Source organism: Melanotaenia boesemani, chromosome 6 (genome assembly GCF_017639745.1).
Source record: "Melanotaenia boesemani isolate fMelBoe1 chromosome 6, fMelBoe1.pri, whole genome shotgun sequence".
Taxonomy (NCBI): Eukaryota; Metazoa; Chordata; class Actinopteri; order Atheriniformes; family Melanotaeniidae; genus Melanotaenia; species Melanotaenia boesemani.
In genome coordinates, this window is record NC_055687.1 from 36,021,244 (window position 1) to 36,038,500 (window position 17,257).

At 38.1% G+C, this 17,257-nt stretch overlaps 1 protein-coding gene across 1 annotated transcript; it reads right to left on the reverse strand.

The window, feature by feature from the left end:
• Positions 1–11,515: 11,515 nt before the first annotated feature.
• Positions 11,516–12,488, reverse strand: si:ch211-198c19.1 (uncharacterized protein LOC100151013 homolog). The gene is made up of 2 exons (XM_041988408.1): positions 12,358–12,488; positions 11,516–12,273 (listed from the first exon to the last, which is right to left on the reverse strand). The coding sequence occupies exon 2, from the start codon at positions 12,271–12,273 to the stop codon at positions 11,665–11,667; it is 609 nt and encodes a 202-aa protein (XP_041844342.1). The 5' UTR covers positions 12,358–12,488; the 3' UTR covers positions 11,516–11,664.
• Positions 12,489–17,257: the final 4,769 nt, after the last annotated feature.

A 17,257-nucleotide genomic window follows, 5' to 3' on the forward strand; every position in this document is an offset into this window, starting at 1 on the left:
GCAGCATCTCTGTCCTCCTGCCGCCTAAAGACGCCTCACATAAAATGGCTCAGGTGACCTTAAAGTCCTAAGAGGGTAAAATATTAAACTACCCAAAAATCTAATGTTGCAGTTAGGCTGAATATTTCCTCTGTGTGTGTGTTCAGCTCTGTGTGTGTGTTCTGTCTCTGAGGATCTACATATGTATGCAGTTTGTGTCATATTTACTGCCCCCGGTCATATGGAAGGTGTCTGGATTGGTGTTTGAAAATAGTATACCCCACTTAGCTCCGTATTTATATTAAATATTAAATCCAATTTAAATACAAAATTACCATATGAAATATTAAGGAAGAGTGTAAATATTTAATGTGAGCCCTTTACCATAGGTCTGCTGTTCATTACGATGCAGGGCTGGATTTTAACGGGAGATTTCCCCTGAGACATGCTGGGGTTCCACCATCCCCCTGTGCTGCAGCAGGGGGCGCTATTGTTCTGCGCTTTCTTTTTGCTTTTACAGAGCTTATTTGAATAAATACATACAGTTTGGAATGTGTTGTGAGAAAATAAAAGACACTGTTCCCTCACTATAAATATATTTTTTAATATTTCCTTTTCGTGATTGTGAATGTGGAAGAAAGAAATCAGCTGAATATCATCGGACTACAAAAATAGAATCAAGTTATTGACAATAATAAATAAGAATAATAATGAATATTTATCTGCTGCATATTTTGAAAGGAAATAAAATCTTAGATATCAAAGTCGCCATTAGAGGTCAGGCTGACTTCATATAAAAAAGATCTTTCAGCCATTAGTGAAAAAAGACAGAATATCTGATTTATTTCCATTAATCTTGGTGATTGATCCCCTGGACACACAGGTTGTCCACAGCTGTCCCATGCTACAGTACAGTCCTTCAGGTTCAACACAGGGAATCAAAAATATCCAAGATAAATTCATTTGACTGGGAATCTTCCAGTTGTTTCTCATTTAGTTCAAAACATGCAGAAGAAGAGACTGTTTCTAATGAAAGATCCACAAGAGAGGATGTAGTCAGAGAAAAAAAACAGAGAAGCTAAGAGTTAAAGAAATTAGCTTTATAGAGTGACGGGGAGGAGGCGTGGGGTTAGAGATGCATGCAGCTCCTCTGAGGCAAGGCAGGGAGGAACATTAATCACGGGAAGACATCTGTTCATTCTGCCGCTTTACAATCCTGTCAAAGAGCTCGGACCCCGCCCTCCCAGCCCCCCCATCCACTCACAGAAAAACCTGTCCTCCGTTAAGCATCACAGTCATCTTTGCTTCAATTTGGTTTCCATCTGAAGCCATTTAAGACGACTAAAACACAGGGATGGTGAGACGCTGCGGTGTGTAAATCAGAGCTATTAGCTGCAAATGACAGCTTTCATGGAGCTACAGGCATGCACGCAGCGTGCACTGTTGTGCTTGTGTTACAAGCGGACACACACGTTTGTATTTTTCATACTAGGGGATATCAACATTGATCCATGATGGATGAATCATGAATTCTTTCCATAATCCTGAACTAACATGATATTTAAAATGGAAAAAAAGAATTAAAAACAATGAAATAAAAACTAGAAATTTAATTTTCTTTTATCAGTAAATCAGTATTTGCATTATTTAACAGCCTTTAAAGATCATTATGATCATTCCTTCACTCATCAATAACTGGGTTGTTTGTTTACATACAGATATTTATCCTTGATGGTCCCATTCTCCATTAAAATGTGACAACACATTTTCTGAAGCTGTGACGGGTTTGGGTTGTTTTACACAGTGAGGTTAAACTCATCTTCGTTCAAGTTCCACATTCACCACAATCTGGTCTTCAGTAGGCCGGACCAGTAAAATAACAGCAGAAGAACCAATTAATAAGAAAAACTCCACATTTGTTCATCATTAGGATGTTTACATTTAACGAGCTATCAATTCAGAAAACATCAACAACTGGAAATTTATAGAGAAAAAAGTGAAGTTTCAACAATTTTTTGCAAATATAGTTTTATATTTTAGTTAATCTGAAATAATTTGGTATATCTGAAATGTCACACACACACACACACACGCACACACACACACACACACACACACACACACACACACACACACACACACATATAGCTTATATATTATATATAACATCTATAATCATTGTGCTTTTTGACTTAGTATTCTATTTGTTCCCACATTATACCCGTGAAGTAAATCAAGCTTAAACTCTTCATGCAGCTTATTCTGTGCTGAGCTGAGCTGAATCAGAGCTGGATAAATCTTTCTACGTCATCCTGACGAGTAGAAGAGTTCAGCTACATGCGGAAATGCTCCTTAAACAGCTGAGCTTGCTCTTGGATGAGGACAGAGGTCGGTAGATCGTTCCACCACCGGGAACAACACAGGAAAAGAGTCCAGCTACGGATCTGGCGCCGCTCTGGGAACACCGGGCATCTTTCGCTGGTTTATTGATTTTCAGTTTCTCCCATCAATCCCTTCTGTCCATTCTTCCTTCAATCTGTCCTTCCTCCTCTCATTCTTCCCTTTTTCATTTCTCCTCTTCTTACTTTCATCACTTCTCTCCTTTAATTCTTCCTTTATTCTTATTATTTCACCCTTTTTAATTTCTTCCTTTCTTCTCTCATCCTTCCATCATTCCTTTCACCCCTCTACCTCTCTTTCTCCCTCCTTCCCTTCATCAACAATCATTAAACAGTTAGTGAAACAATTGAAAACCCTTTAATCTTGCTCAGATATCTGTCCATGCTTCCTTTCATCCCTCCTCTGTTTCTTTCATTCCTTCCTTTGTAATCTCTCCACTTCCAAGTTACTGAACAATATTATAAGAAAACAAACACCATGGACCATTAATACTTAATTATTTACATTCACAACTTGTCCAGTACTTGTATAGTTCATGTTTCCTTCGTAGCTAGTGTCCTGAACTTGTATTTGCATGTAAAGGTTTTGGGTTTGTAACAGTGGAAGTCCAGGGTCTGTCTTGATGAGCAAAGGCAGCTCACATCACGGATCTATGTCCCCGGGTGACTGTGACCAGCTGATGGATGCGCGTGGTTGATGGCACCACTGGGCAACCGGCTGGCATGTTCTTTAAGGCTTCATCATCATCATCCTCACTTACATAGAACAGCTTTACTGAGGTCCGTGCAACCACCAGTTTCTTGAAGAAGAGCTTAGCGTTTGGTATGTTTACCCCTGGCTGATAAGTCTGTCTGCGGTCTTTTGAGAGGCCTCCACCTCCACCCGGAGCGCCCTTGCCATGGCAGAACTCAAAAAAACAAAAAACAAAAAAACAAGGGTCAAGATGGGTCTTTTCTCTTTAGAAGAGCTGACTGTGCCAAACACACATGGTCTTTGTCCTGCTGCTGGTTTGATGCAAAGTGAAGAGTTTGAATTTCAGTGATACTTACGAGCACACAGTCATAGAAAAATGGTCCTGAATTAAGCATTCATGTTCTTCATGTTCCTTTAGTTTGCGGTGGAAAGCAAACTGTTGTTTAAAGCCTTCTGAAGTTTTTAAGTTGGCCTTGGAAGAGCTGCAGCAGGTCATGCAAAGTCGTTTCTGTCCTTGTTTTCACTGTCGTTTCTCCTTTTCACCTTCATTGTTCTTTTTTTCTCTGAGTACCGTCTCAGTTGTCTACTGTGTGTTGGACACGGGTGTTATCATGTAGTGCTTTTTTTCTCCTGTTTCTTTTCCCCTCTCTATAACAGTCCTTAGTTTCATGATGTGAAACAAACCTTTGTTTTATCAGTTTGTTACACAGTTAACAATGATTTCTCCGACACACAAAGTCAATAATTTCATGTATATCTTTGTTTTAAATAGATTTTAAAACAGCTTTATCATCTTTTAATGACTATTGTTTAACAAATATTACTGAAATAACATGTATAACATGCATTCTATTAAGTTTTAAGAGGAAACTTGAGATTTAAGATATTGGATAGCACAAAAACTGCTAAATTAAATTTATAATTGCATGTTTTTGCTAAATAAGTTATGGAAACGGTTAACTTTTTGTATGAAACGGAAGAGAAATTTCTTCCAATATAAAACTGGTCCTTGTTTGAAATAATAACCAATAATATTTGGTAATATTTACAAATACATCCTATGGGCTTGAAATGTACCCCTAATTTTAGAATCACATAATTATAGAATTTATATATATATACATATATAGTTAAATGTCCCTGTTTTATTTCCTGAAATGTCTGTCCATGTGGAGGAAAAGTTCTCGACAGCTAAAAGATATTTAGCTAAAAAGGGTGTTTGGCCATTCCAGGTTTTCTATGTTTTCTATGTTCATCCCGACTCAGATTTATTTATTTTTTATAGAAGTGTTTTGGCTTTAAAAAGCAGCTCCTGCAGGGATTTACTAATAAGCTAGTGTCTGAAATGCTTGGACACAATAACTTTGCCTGCTGGTACTGATTCATGTGCGTTTGTAGAAGTTCATTTAGGAGAGTTCAGAGAAAATCACCAAGGATGATTGATTAAAGTTTGAAGTAGAACCTTACTGGTGATTGTGCAGTTATTTGCTGCTGAAGTATTACAGAAAACAAAGCAAATAAAACTCCCCAATCACAAAAACAAAAAAGCATTTCATTTCTTTTTGTATTTCACCTGCTTGTGAGAAGCCCAAGGACACGGTGTGTTGAAAAGACAAAGGGTTGAGTATAAAAGTGATTTTAAACACTTCAACATAACAAACGTGATTTCAGGCAGCGTCATTGGGGGATTGGCTGGAGGTCAGAGCAGATGACAGGAGAAGAGGAGGAAAGGACAAAACAGAGGCGTTCATAAATATCCAATTTATTTCTCTGCAGATTTTTACTGCAGCACAACATCAGTACCAACATTTACCCCTATAGATAGATAGATAGACAGACAGATAGATAGACAGACAGACAGACAGACAGACAGACAGACAGACAGACAGACAGACAGATAGACAGATAGATAGATAGCTCAACGCTTCAGGCTGCTGGTATTTGCATGTTCTCTCTATTGATTGGTGTCTCTGACGGTGCGTTCACACTGGTACTGTTTGGTCTGCTATATGCTAACCCTGATCCACTTCCACTGAGGTCCAGTTCATTTGGAGCAGTGTGAATGCTCATTCTCACTCTGGTTTGGACCAAGGAAATGAATTCTTGCCTGATTGGAAACCACGGTGAAAGCAAACAGACTATCCAGCAAGGTTATAATAGTTTTGGATTTTTAATCAGTTTTAGTTTTTATTTTGTTTTGACTTTTTGTTTTCAAATTCAGTTAGTTTTAAGTAGTTTTTAGAGCAAATTTTCTAGTTTTTATTAGTTTTTTTTTTTTTAATGCTTAGTTTTAGTTTAGTTTTTATTAGTTTTATTGTTAGTTTTAGTTTTTTTTTCTAAATTAGGGTATTTGTCAGGAGCAAAATTCTAAATAATCAGAATAAGCACTGTATAATAAAAACTTAACAAGATACAATTTTTAAAAACTGTATCAGGAGGAAACATGAACAGCCATCGACAAATCAAACACAACAGCCCAAAAGACAGTAGCCTTAAGTTAAAAAAAATGTGTGTAATGCTGCTTCTGAGATAGCGTGCTGCGTAAAAATCAACATAACCAACATACTAAAGACACACATCAACATAACAACATACTAAAGACACACATCAACATAACAACATACTAAAGACACACATCAACATAACAACATACTAAAGACACACATCAACATAACAACATACTAAAGACACACATCAACATAACAACATACTAAAGACACACATCAACATAACAACATACTAAAGACACACATCAACATAACAACATACTAAAGACACACATCAACATAACAACATACTAAAGACACACATCAACATAACAACATACTAAAGACACACATCAACATAACAACATACTAAAGACACACATCAACATAACATGAATCCATTCAAGAAACAATTTACCGTCCTTGGCAGCCAGGAGTTTAAAGGAGCTCAATCTAACTAATCATGAACAACCTCAACTACCCAACAAACTCTAGACCAGAGGTTTCATTCATTAGATGAAACATTTCATAATTAACTACATAAAGAAATGAACGAGAGGTTCAGCAGCTTTAGTACAAATCACTGCAGCTGATTAACAGAACAGAACCTCATGTTATACTGGACATGATGAAGTGAATATTTTAGAAAGTGAGCGTGTTTGGTAGAACACAGAACCAGCAGCTGGTTAAGATACTGATGTATCTCAGCTGGATGCTGATGTGCTTTTCTTTTCTTTTCAGAATTAAGAGTTTAGTCTCCCAGTAAGACCAGGAGAAACTCCTCCATGAATCCATCTCCAGTAGACTGGATTACTAAACTGGTCTTTAACAGGACTTCATAAAAAGAGCATTAAACATCTGCAGCTCATCCAGATGCTGCTGCTGGAGTTTTAACCAGGACTAAGAGATCTGAACACATCACACCAGTTTTAAAATCTTTATACTGGCTTCCAGTTTATACTGGTTTCCAGTTTACACTGGTTTCCAGTTTATACTGGTTTCCAGTCAGTCACAGAATAGATTTTAAAACCCTTCTGATCGTTTACATCCCAGAATGGTTTAGGCCCAGATCACATCTGTTATATGTTCAGAGAATATAAACCTAGCAGATCTCTTAGATCCAAAGACTCTGGTCAACTAGTCCAGACCAGAGGCCAGACCAGAGGCCTGACCAGGGTCCAGACCAGGGTCCAGACCAGGGTCCAGACCAGAGTCCAGACCAGAGTCCAGACCAGACCAGAGTCCAGGCCAGAGTCCAGACTAAACATGGAGAAGCAGCATTTAGCTGTTATGCTGCAAACAAGTGGAACAAACTGCCAGTGGAGATTAAACTTTCACCAAATGTAGACATTTTTAAATCCAGGTTAAAACATTTCTTTTCTCATGTCTACGCATGAAATCTGCATGTTCACTTTTTAACTCATCTTGTATTTAATCATTTTAATGTAATTTATTATTTTATTGTGATTCTTGGTTTGTGTTGCTGCCTTTTACCATTTCTTAATATCTGTAATGCTTCTAATGTTTTATGTAAAGCACTTTGAATTGTCCTGTACATGAAATGTGTTGTACAGATAAACTGCCTTCTATGCTAAACATACAAAACCTGCTGTCCAACATTGTAAACAAAAATTAATTTAAGCCTCTCAAATTCAGTTTTTCAAGATTTTTTGTGTGACAGTGTGTGTAGGTCTGTTTGCGTGTGTGAGACTCTGTTTGTGTGTAACTGACAGTGTGTCTGTGACTCGCGTTCCCTCCCCATCCTGCTCGGCCTGGCTGAAGCTTCTCTTTCCAGGGAGGGGGGCAGAGAGGCTACCTGGTCCAGGTACTCCTGGTTAGCCTTCTCGTGCAGCTTTTCAAATGGATTTTCAGATTCGTGGTTTTTCCTTCCACATATTGAACCACCTGCTTCTTCTACAAGGCACTTTTATCTTTGGCATGGTCATAACGAAAGAAATCCCAAATAGAACTCCTCATTTCTCCTAACTTTCTCCGTAGCATCATGCTAACCGGCGCGGGCGGACACGCTTTTGACACGTGACGTCACGGACCTTTGGGTGCCGTACGACGCAGACACCTGCCGTAAATCCAGCAGAGCGAAGTAAATAGTTTTCATATCAACCCAGAGGGCTTATGTATGAAATAAATTTACAAAAAACGAAAACAAAGGACATTTTTGCTTTCATTTTAGTTCGTTTTAGTTTGTTCTGTAAACACAGACTGTGAATACAGTTTTAGTTAGTTTTTGTTTTTATTTAAACTCTCGTTTTATTTTTATTTCAGTTAATGGTTTTTTAATTCTAGTTTTCGTTTTTTTCGTTAGTTTTTGTTAACGATAATAACCTTTCTATCCAGTGAAGCATAGAGAGTAAATGAGCTAGATCAGCGTGGTGGATTCTGGCTGCCTGTCCTGTAGAGATGTGACGCCATAAATGACTTTTTAAATATACAATGAGAAGTGACTTGCACTTGCAAGCCATTCGTTTGCGAACTGATCTTTTTTTTAAGTTATTCTCGCTGCCTTTATGTGATATCTGATGTTCAACCTGCTCCATCCACGTAAATGCATCTATGGGAAGAAAATATTGTTCGGAAAACAAATACTCTGAGTTTTGTCCAAAATGTTTGTAAAGATTTTCACTGATGTCACTCAGGTTTATTCTATTTTTATTTAAATTTTTCCTGTATTTCTGTATCTTTCCTCTATTTTTTTATTATATGGAGCCATGTAATGGAATGGTTATGATGAAAACAGAAGTCAAATGAAATTATAACCAGTATTTAAGAATAATTCCCACCTACAGAGTTTATAGTGTTTAAGTTTGAATTATTATGATCCAAATCTTTCCTTATGATTGTTACCAGTGATTATTTCAGGTACTTTAATTTCAGTCAGCTGTTTTAATGCATATGTGCTGCTGATCCTTAATAAAAGTGCATTGAGCACTGAAGGCTGTAAATTAGAACTGTTTCTTTGGTTACTTGACAAAAAAAAAAAAAAAAAAAATATTGAGATATATATCGTATATCATGATTCAAGTAAAAAATATCAAGATATAAGATTTGGTTCATGTCGGTTCAGCCCTGGTTGAACGAGATGTTTTCAGTCCTGGCCAATTAATGAATCAGATTTTCTTCTTCTTTCTTCTTGGTCAGAGGTCATTTCAGGGAATACCTTCCCCTAGTGAGACGTTCTTGCTACTTTCTGATGTCCAGGTGATAAAAACAAACCAAACCAAAAGAAGATGGAAAAGTTGTTGGAATTCCTCCCAAATGAACCGAGTCTCTCGAATTGTCCTGGTGGGAATGCGTCTAACCCCTCCCTGACAGCGAGTGGTGGTTGTCTCTATGATGGACAGGCAACCTGTCCATCGTGCAGCCTGTTTCTTGTCTGATAACAACTAGGCCAGGCTCCAGTCCCTTCATGACCCTGCATTCGGATGAGAAAGTATAGACGATGGATGGATGGATGTTTCAGATGTTAACAGTTTTTACTTCCTGTATTATTTCCGTTCATTTTTAAAGAGACTTACCCATACCTCTCATTTCTATCTGACCACTGAAGGAAGATAAAAAAGTAAAATGTATGAATTTTCCTTTACTATTCCAGTTAAAGAGATGTAAATCATGATTTCCAGCTCTTCATCGACAAAGAAGGTGAGCAGCTTTACAAGTTGTGTGTTTGAAGAACCTGAACTAGCAACGTGTTTGTGGGATTGTGCAACACACTGGCTGCTCGGTGTTTATTTCAGAGTTGCATTTTAACATGTCACCACCAATTCGTCAGGACATTTAGGTATTTTACAGCACACATGGATAGAAAGTCAGATGGTGTACTGCATCTTTAATGTTTCACATATATTTGAGCAAAGCAAGGATCCTATAAATCTCTCTTATCTGCTGAGATTGCTCCGTAATATTTTCAGTGGGAGTATCAAATCAAATCTGAATTCAACCTGTGAGCGCACGGCGATCCAAATGGTGTCCTCCCTTTGGCAACAGAGGAGAGCCGAAGATGAATGAGGCCTTTCTGCGGCTTTTGAGGGCTGCAGACATCAGGGTGCTTTGTCATCATAATATTGAAAGTGAATTTTGCAGGAGTTTGTGCCTTTTGGCCATGAAGGTATGCGCTGCCTTGTTTCACAACTCATTAGAGTCAACATTTTGATTGACCGCCTGCTATTGGAGCTGATATTGGAGTTCAGACAGGTTTCTAAAGCTCTATTGAACTTTCATATTGTGAATGTTGACATTATGCAGCATTTCTGTTCAATTTTGACCTTGATGTTGAGTCTTCGAAGCAGGTGCCAGTCAATATATTCCCCTCGCTCTGGAAGCCCATTAATTATAGTTTTTACATTTATTTGAGTAAACTCGCACATTTTTCTTTGCTTTTGTACAGTTTACTTCCCTGAACTGGACTCTAGCTGACTCCTTCATCTCTTTTATTTCCATATTTTCATTTCTCTCTTTTATTTCTTGTTGCAACATCAAAATGAGCATGGAAATGATATAATTTGATCTACAGGTATGAAGGTGTAACCTTTGTGGAAATGCATTGAACTCTCTTTCTTTGTAATGACCAGCAGGTGTTAAGTCCTCTGGTTGCAAACAGATGTCAGGTTGTTCAGAGGTCTATGAAGAAATTACTTCATTACTCACTTTATGACCTAACAGACCATTATCCCAGAGAGTTTATGGTCTCAGTCACTAGTTTCATGTCTTCTTCAATAAGCTGCAGCATGATGTGCATTTTATAAAGTATTATCTCATTTAGAGTGGCGAAAAAAGAGACTATAAAGCAGGATGTGCTGTAGGGTGGGGCGGCTTTTAACGCTGCTACCATGCTGATGTGTGTCGTGTCCTCAGGCCTTCAGGCAACGCTGCCTGAGTCACCCTCCACTCATACATCTTCAGGCTTCAAAAAGCCAGACAGGAACGGTTAAAAGTGAAATTAAAGCATTTAAAATGGTTGTCTACAAACAGGCTGATAACACTGTTTATGTCTGTCTTTAATATCATATATATATATATATATATATATATGTATATATATGTGTGGAGGGCCGAAACTGTCATAATAAAAAAATAATTAGGAAATAAACAAATAAATAAATGAGGAAATAAAAAATAACTGAAAATAAAAAACAAGTGTAAAAACAATAAATTGCTGTGGAAATAAAAAAAAAGGGAATTAAAAATAAAGTTGGCAAAATAAAATAGATGAATAAATGGATAAATTATAAAATATAAAAAATGACATTTAATTATTTATCTCCTCATTTATTTTTGATGATGACAGTTTCGGCCCTCCATATATATAATCCAGTAAGTCTAATTTTCCTTGTTAGTGATTCAGAGTGAGGAGATCTGACACACAAAAAGACAGAAAATTACATTTAAAGTAACTTCTGCTCAACCTCTGAAGCTCTGGCCACATTTTCAGAAAACAAAAACCCTACGAAGACTTTTTAAAGGAAAAGTATCCCAACAATATTTGGTTCATCTTTGTGTTTTTGGTATGTGGGGACTAAAAATGTTTCACCTAAAATACACTTTCAGTCTTGTTTTGTGAACATTGGGGTTTAAACTTTGAGGAACAGTTAAAAATAATTTTTTCCACCATGTTTTCTCACTTTTTACTCACGTACTTTTTCAATCTTTCTGAGGACCGATCGGGATTTAAAGGTAAGAGCAAACTGTAAATCAGAGTTAAATAAGCTACAAATAATCTGTTAACAATGATGCTTTTGAACCTGGTTGTAATTACACATCATCCTGTGTTGTGATCACATCACCACCACACACATAATTACCAGCTGTGTTATCACTTCATCATTCGGCATGTTTGTGTTTGTTTAGGTGTCGCCGTCACCTGCTGAACCAGAATCTTTTAGAGTGCACAGTCTTTTAGAGGTTTTCTCTCCACACATGAACATAAAACCCTACTAATCTATCACACTTTAAAATATTTTATTGATCAGATATCAATCATTTTATGTGTTTTACAAGCAGGTTCTACAAGCCAGATTTGCAGGTTATACACGCTTCCTCACTTACACTGAAAACCTAAACTAAGCTCATCGAAAAAAAAAAGAAGAGAATATTAATCAAGAGTTCTTCTAAAATGTTCAGATTTCATCACGATTCTTTGGCATTTTAAAAACTGCTGAAGTTGCATCAGAAGACCTTCACATTTCCAGTTCTGTCGAAGGGCAGCTAGAAGATTTGGCCCAATGATGTAGGTCTCTTTAGGTGCATAATGAGCAGATGCATAGAGCTCATAGATGTGTTTGTTGTTTTTGTTGTATCTCACCAGAACTCTGTCCTTGTTGCTTTCAGGGTCGCTGCGGTTGTAGTACCTCCTGACATCAGGAGGCAGGTCCTTTGCATGAGGAGCGTTGAGGTTTCCGATGGTATAGTATGCATATTGTTTTTTGTCCCTAATCACTGGAAGCAGAGGCTTTGATCCTCGATTCATAAACTCGTGAAATCCATATTGTCCTTGTGTGGGACCACACAGAGACTTCATGTTGTTGTCCAGACAGTTCCTAACATACCACACGAGTAGTTTAAGGCCATGACGGGGAGGAGGCTGACCAAACCCACTGTTCTTCAGCTGCTCTTCCGAGTCAAGGGTTTGCAGAGCTGATGTCAGGACCAGTGACATTAGCATGAAGGGAAACAAGGGGAGCATCTTTTTGTTGTGTGCCATCTACAAAGACAGATCAGAATATGATCAATAAATCTTAAAACTACATGAAATATAATAAAACAGCTGCATTGTCCAATAACTCACCTCTGTAATAAGAGGAGAAATGTCCAGCTGTGCTGTCCCAACCAGAGCTGAAGACTGTCTGAGTCTGTTTGACACTTTCTTTCTTCGTATCTGATGAAGGCTAACAAGAGGAAGTTGTTTTTTCACATTCTGTTTGCTGTGAAAAGGGAAGTATTGCACAGCTGCTGCAGAGAGTTTGGTGTAAATTTAGTCATGCTAAAGCTCAGCTGAAGTCTGCAGGTGTCTGGCTACAGAATAGTAGCCTTATACTTTAAAAGTCTTCACATCATGAGCACTTTAGGCTTGATAGATCAAAATATCCTGGTTTTATTACTACACAGGCTTTTTCCCACGTTATTTACTATTAAAAAAGTGTTATCTCGCACAGCTAGATTTCACTATTTCATTATTTTTTTCAGAATCTTGGGTCACAACGTTTCAGAGGACCTTCAGTTGATGTTGCCATATGGTCACACTACATGTGACACAAACAAGGCTGTAGGCAGTATACATTTCAGCACTGCATTTCACTAACTACTGACCTCAAAAGTCATTCATTTCGTATGCTATGGACATTTTAGACCAGGTTTACATAAATGTATTTATGGTATTGCGATGGTTTCATATTTAATGGTATAGGTGGCCCGTTTCCAAGGCTAAGAGACAAAGTACCTTCTGAAATTCTCCACTAATATGTAAAATCTTGGATGAAATCCTCTAGGAACGAGGAAATTCCTGTCAAACAGCTTGGACCAAGCTTTTAGAACCTTAAATCGACATTGAACTACAGTCAAAAACAAACCTCAGGATTCCCATACTGATTAATTTTATTCAGATTATTGTTTAATATTTAGTGGCTGTAAATCTGATATTACACAGCTGGCAGGCAGAGGTTATTACACGTTCACCGATAAAACAACAGCCACCTGAACTCTGAAGGTTATATGTGAATACTGATAATCCTCCAGTCTGGTGCAATGTGTCAACAGACTAAGGTGACCTCTATGTTTATGTGGGTCTGTGTGCATGTAGAGCAGTGCAGGCTTTCATATTTATCTTATTTATGAATAAAAAATGTATTTATATACATATTTTCACACTTTTATGCTCACATTTTCACTGGTAGGCAGACAGAGGATTGTTAGAGCAAAAGAAGAAACAGCAGATCAATAAATAAATGAATGAAAAAATAAACAGTAACAATAAATTCTAGTAGAACATCCACTTGTGTGTGTTTAATTTACTGCATTTCATCAGCTGCATCGGTACACTGCATCCTAAACTTATGCCAGCAGTAGGCAATTTGCTTTCCAAACTGTAGAAGGTTCAGTAGTTTACCACTTTCCTCTTTATACAACGAGGATGTTCATCCTGATGCATTCATGGGACAAGACTGCAGGCTGCGGTCCAAGTTTAAGAGGTACTATTTGCCTTTTTGTATATAAAGCTGCTTTTATATTTTTTTAATCTCACTGTAAGAATATTTATAACCATCACTTTAAAAATGAGGAAAATCTGGTTTCAGTGCACATCATCATATTATTTGTTTTCATTAATTAATAAGGCATTCTGTTTGTTATTTGTCCTCGTCTGTCTCACCTCTGTCTGTCTGTTTGCGCATGGCCTGTCAGCCGTGACCTTTTATGAGCATTTTTGGGTGTTTACCTGTAATGAAGAGCCAGATGGTCCACCCCTTTAACTTATTAAAGATTGGCATTCGCCAGCCTAACAGGAAAGATTCAAACATTTTCATAGTCTATGAATACACTGGTGAATCTGAAGTCTTTGTAAAATCTGAAGTACAACTTAATAATCACAGCTGTTTTGCACTTGGCTGCGAGCAAGCTTGACTTCCCAGAGTCCAATAAGAGTTGGAGATCACAGCTTGATAAAGCCAACAGGACCACCAGAGCCCCTGGACCACATAGCTCCCAGGCTCACTGGGTCACGTAAGCCTCTCCACTTTGAGAAAGTGGTGGCTCTGGGAAGGGTATTCATATTATATCATATATCACATATCATTAATATTAAAATTGACCTGACATCATTATTTCCACTGATTTCATTCTTAAACGTGGGTACCTCTAGATTAGCTTTGCATCCATCATGACCCCAAATAGGTTGTAATTATCCTCCTTAAAAAATAGAATTATCATGTTAGAAGGGAATATGCACTTAAGATTTGAGTTAGTTAAGATGTGTTGACTTTGGCCACATGAATGGTGAACTCCAAAAAGTCTAAGCACAACTCGTTTCCCTTTGTGGATGCACATAAAAGGGTGGGCCAGGAAGATAAACATAGGCTGAAATCAATACAGACTTGCATGCGTATCAATCCTGTTTCATGCACTGTAACTGCACATGCACATCATCAGTGAATGCTGCCCTATGTCTGTTTGATTAGTTGTGCCTTTACTAGGTAATTTATGTGTGAGGGCACTTATTATGACCTGTGTCTCTTATCACAAATTGCCATGCCACATCTCATTTATTGTGAGCTGCTGATGGAGTCCCCTAAGAGCTTCTATTCCCCTAGGCTTGGAAAGCAGTGCTCAAACACAAAGATTGCATCTTTCGAACAAATAAGGCCATAATGAAGTGTGTTTGAAGGGATAAAAGAATGTAGTGGAAACAATAAGCGACATTTGCTCCTGTAACCTCTTTCCATCTGTGCAGAGTATATGAAACCATAATGAAAAACACAATTTCAATTTAAGATTAATTTCTTATTTCACTGCAAGCTTTGTGTCAGATGAGAGGAATTAAGATGTGGCAGCAACAGCAATGTTAGACAAAGGCTTTTAGTCATGCAAATATTGATGGCTCTGAAGATACATTTACCAAAGAAAAAGGAAGGAAAGAGTCCTGAAGCTTTACAGCAAGCTGATTTTTAGATATATTGAAATGAAATATTTAGTTAAAAAGAACATACAGGAATCATTATGTGTGTTTTTCTGATGGTTTTGTGATTAGATGCCCCAAATGGATCAGATGTAATGTACAGATCCCTGGGTAAAGCCACTTACATTTCACTGTAGGACGACCTTTCCTTAAAGGGGCTTAGTCTGAGGACAGTTTTGACAGTTTCTGAGTCCCCTTGTGTAACACCTTCGTGCTCATTATGCGACAAATTTCTTAGTTTTTTTTACAGGCAAGATTGCTGCTATCAGGTCTTTATCCCCTCTGTCTGGGTTAGATCCTGCTGTCTTGTCAGAGTGCTCATCTGTTTTTGAGCAGTTTGAGCAGGTGTCACTTTCTGAACTCTCGGATGTGGTTTTTCACTTGAAATCTTCTTTTTGCCCCCTCGATAGCTTTCACCCCGCGCTAATTAAAAGTACTTTTAGCTCCATCAGCCCTGTTATTTTGTCCCTGATTAACTCCTGCCTCTTTTCAGGCTGTGTTCCTGTTGTATTTAAGCATGCTCTTGTGCAGCCTCTTTTAAAGAAACCTAACTTAGATCCCTCAGTTCTGACTAACTGCAGGGCGATTTCTAAATGACCCTTTTTATCAAAAGTCTTAGAAAAAATAGTGTGCATACAACTACAGGCTCACTTAGATTTTCGTAAAGTTTTAGAAAAATTTCAGTCTGGTTTTAAGTCTCTCCAGAGTACTGAAACTGCACTTTTAAGAGTTTTTAATGACCTGTTTTTAGTTACTGACCAGGAAGTCCTTCGGTTTTGATTCTCTTAGACCTGACCGCAGCTTTTGACACGGTGGACCACCAAATCCTCCTGACCCGCTTAGAGCAGTGTGTCGGTATTAGAGGAACTGCCCTGCGCTGGTTCCAGTCTTACTTGTCAGACCAGTAGTTTTGTGTTCACCTTGAGGAGTTCGCCTCAGCTGCTGCCCCTCTCAGTTATGGGGTCCCACAGGGGTCCATCTTGGGTCCACTGCTTTTTTCCCTGTATATGCTGCCCTTGGGGTCTATTTTTCAGAAGCACAATATTGCCTACCATTGCTTTGCTGATGATGTTCAGATCTACATCCCCTTAAAACCACAGGGGGATTCTCTGACTAAGCTGTTTGTATGATCTAAAAGCCTGGATGGATTTAAATTTCCTCCACTTAAATAAGGACAAAACTGATATTGTTGTTTTTGGAAATTCCGAGCTTCTGAATGGTACAGTTAGTGTTCTCGGTCCGCTGACTTCGTTTTGTTGAACCCATGCCAAAAATCTGGGAGTGATTATAGACAATTCCTTTAACTTCCACCAGCAGATCAATTCTGTAGTAAAAAGTTTTTTTTTTCTATCTGAGGCTGCTCAGTAAGTTAAAGCCCTACCTGCCCAAGCATGACCTTGAAAAAGTTATCCACCTGCTCATTATGTCCCACTTAGATTACTGCAACTCCCTATATTACGGCATTGACCAGTCATCTCTACACCGACTGCAGCTGCCCAAAACGCTGCTGCTCGGTTGCTTACAAGGTCAAGACGGCGTGATCACATCACCCCTGTGCTCGCCTCCTTGCATTGACTTCCTGTTAGTTTTAGGACCCAGTACAAGATTTTATTAATTGTTTTTAAAGCCTTAAATGGTTTGGCTCCCTCATACTTGTCAGAGTTGCTACACCAGCATGCTCCAGCCAGGACTTTAGGTCCTCTTCACAGCTCCTACTGAAGGTCCCATATGCTGGCCTTAAATCCAGGCTGACAGAGCTTCTCTGTTGCTGCTCCTAAGCTGTGGAACAGCTTCCCCTTCACATCAGAGCTGCTCAGTCTGTCGTTGGTTTAAAGTCTTTACTCAAAACCAACTTCTTTGCGCTGGCATTTGAACAAAACTGAGCTTGACATCCTCGTGTTTTATTTCATTTTAGTTTTTTATTTTAGTTTTTAATTCTAGTTTTGCTGTTTTTGTTATTTTATTGATTTCATCTTTTTTTTTAAACAATTTTTATTTCTGTTTTTATTTTCATTGGTTT

What these genes read in the sequence shown, in the direction of transcription:
- si:ch211-198c19.1 (XM_041988408.1), bottom strand. Translation starts at nt 12,273, where the DNA reads ATGGCACACAACAAAAAGATGCTCCCCTTGTTTCCCTTCATGCTAATG.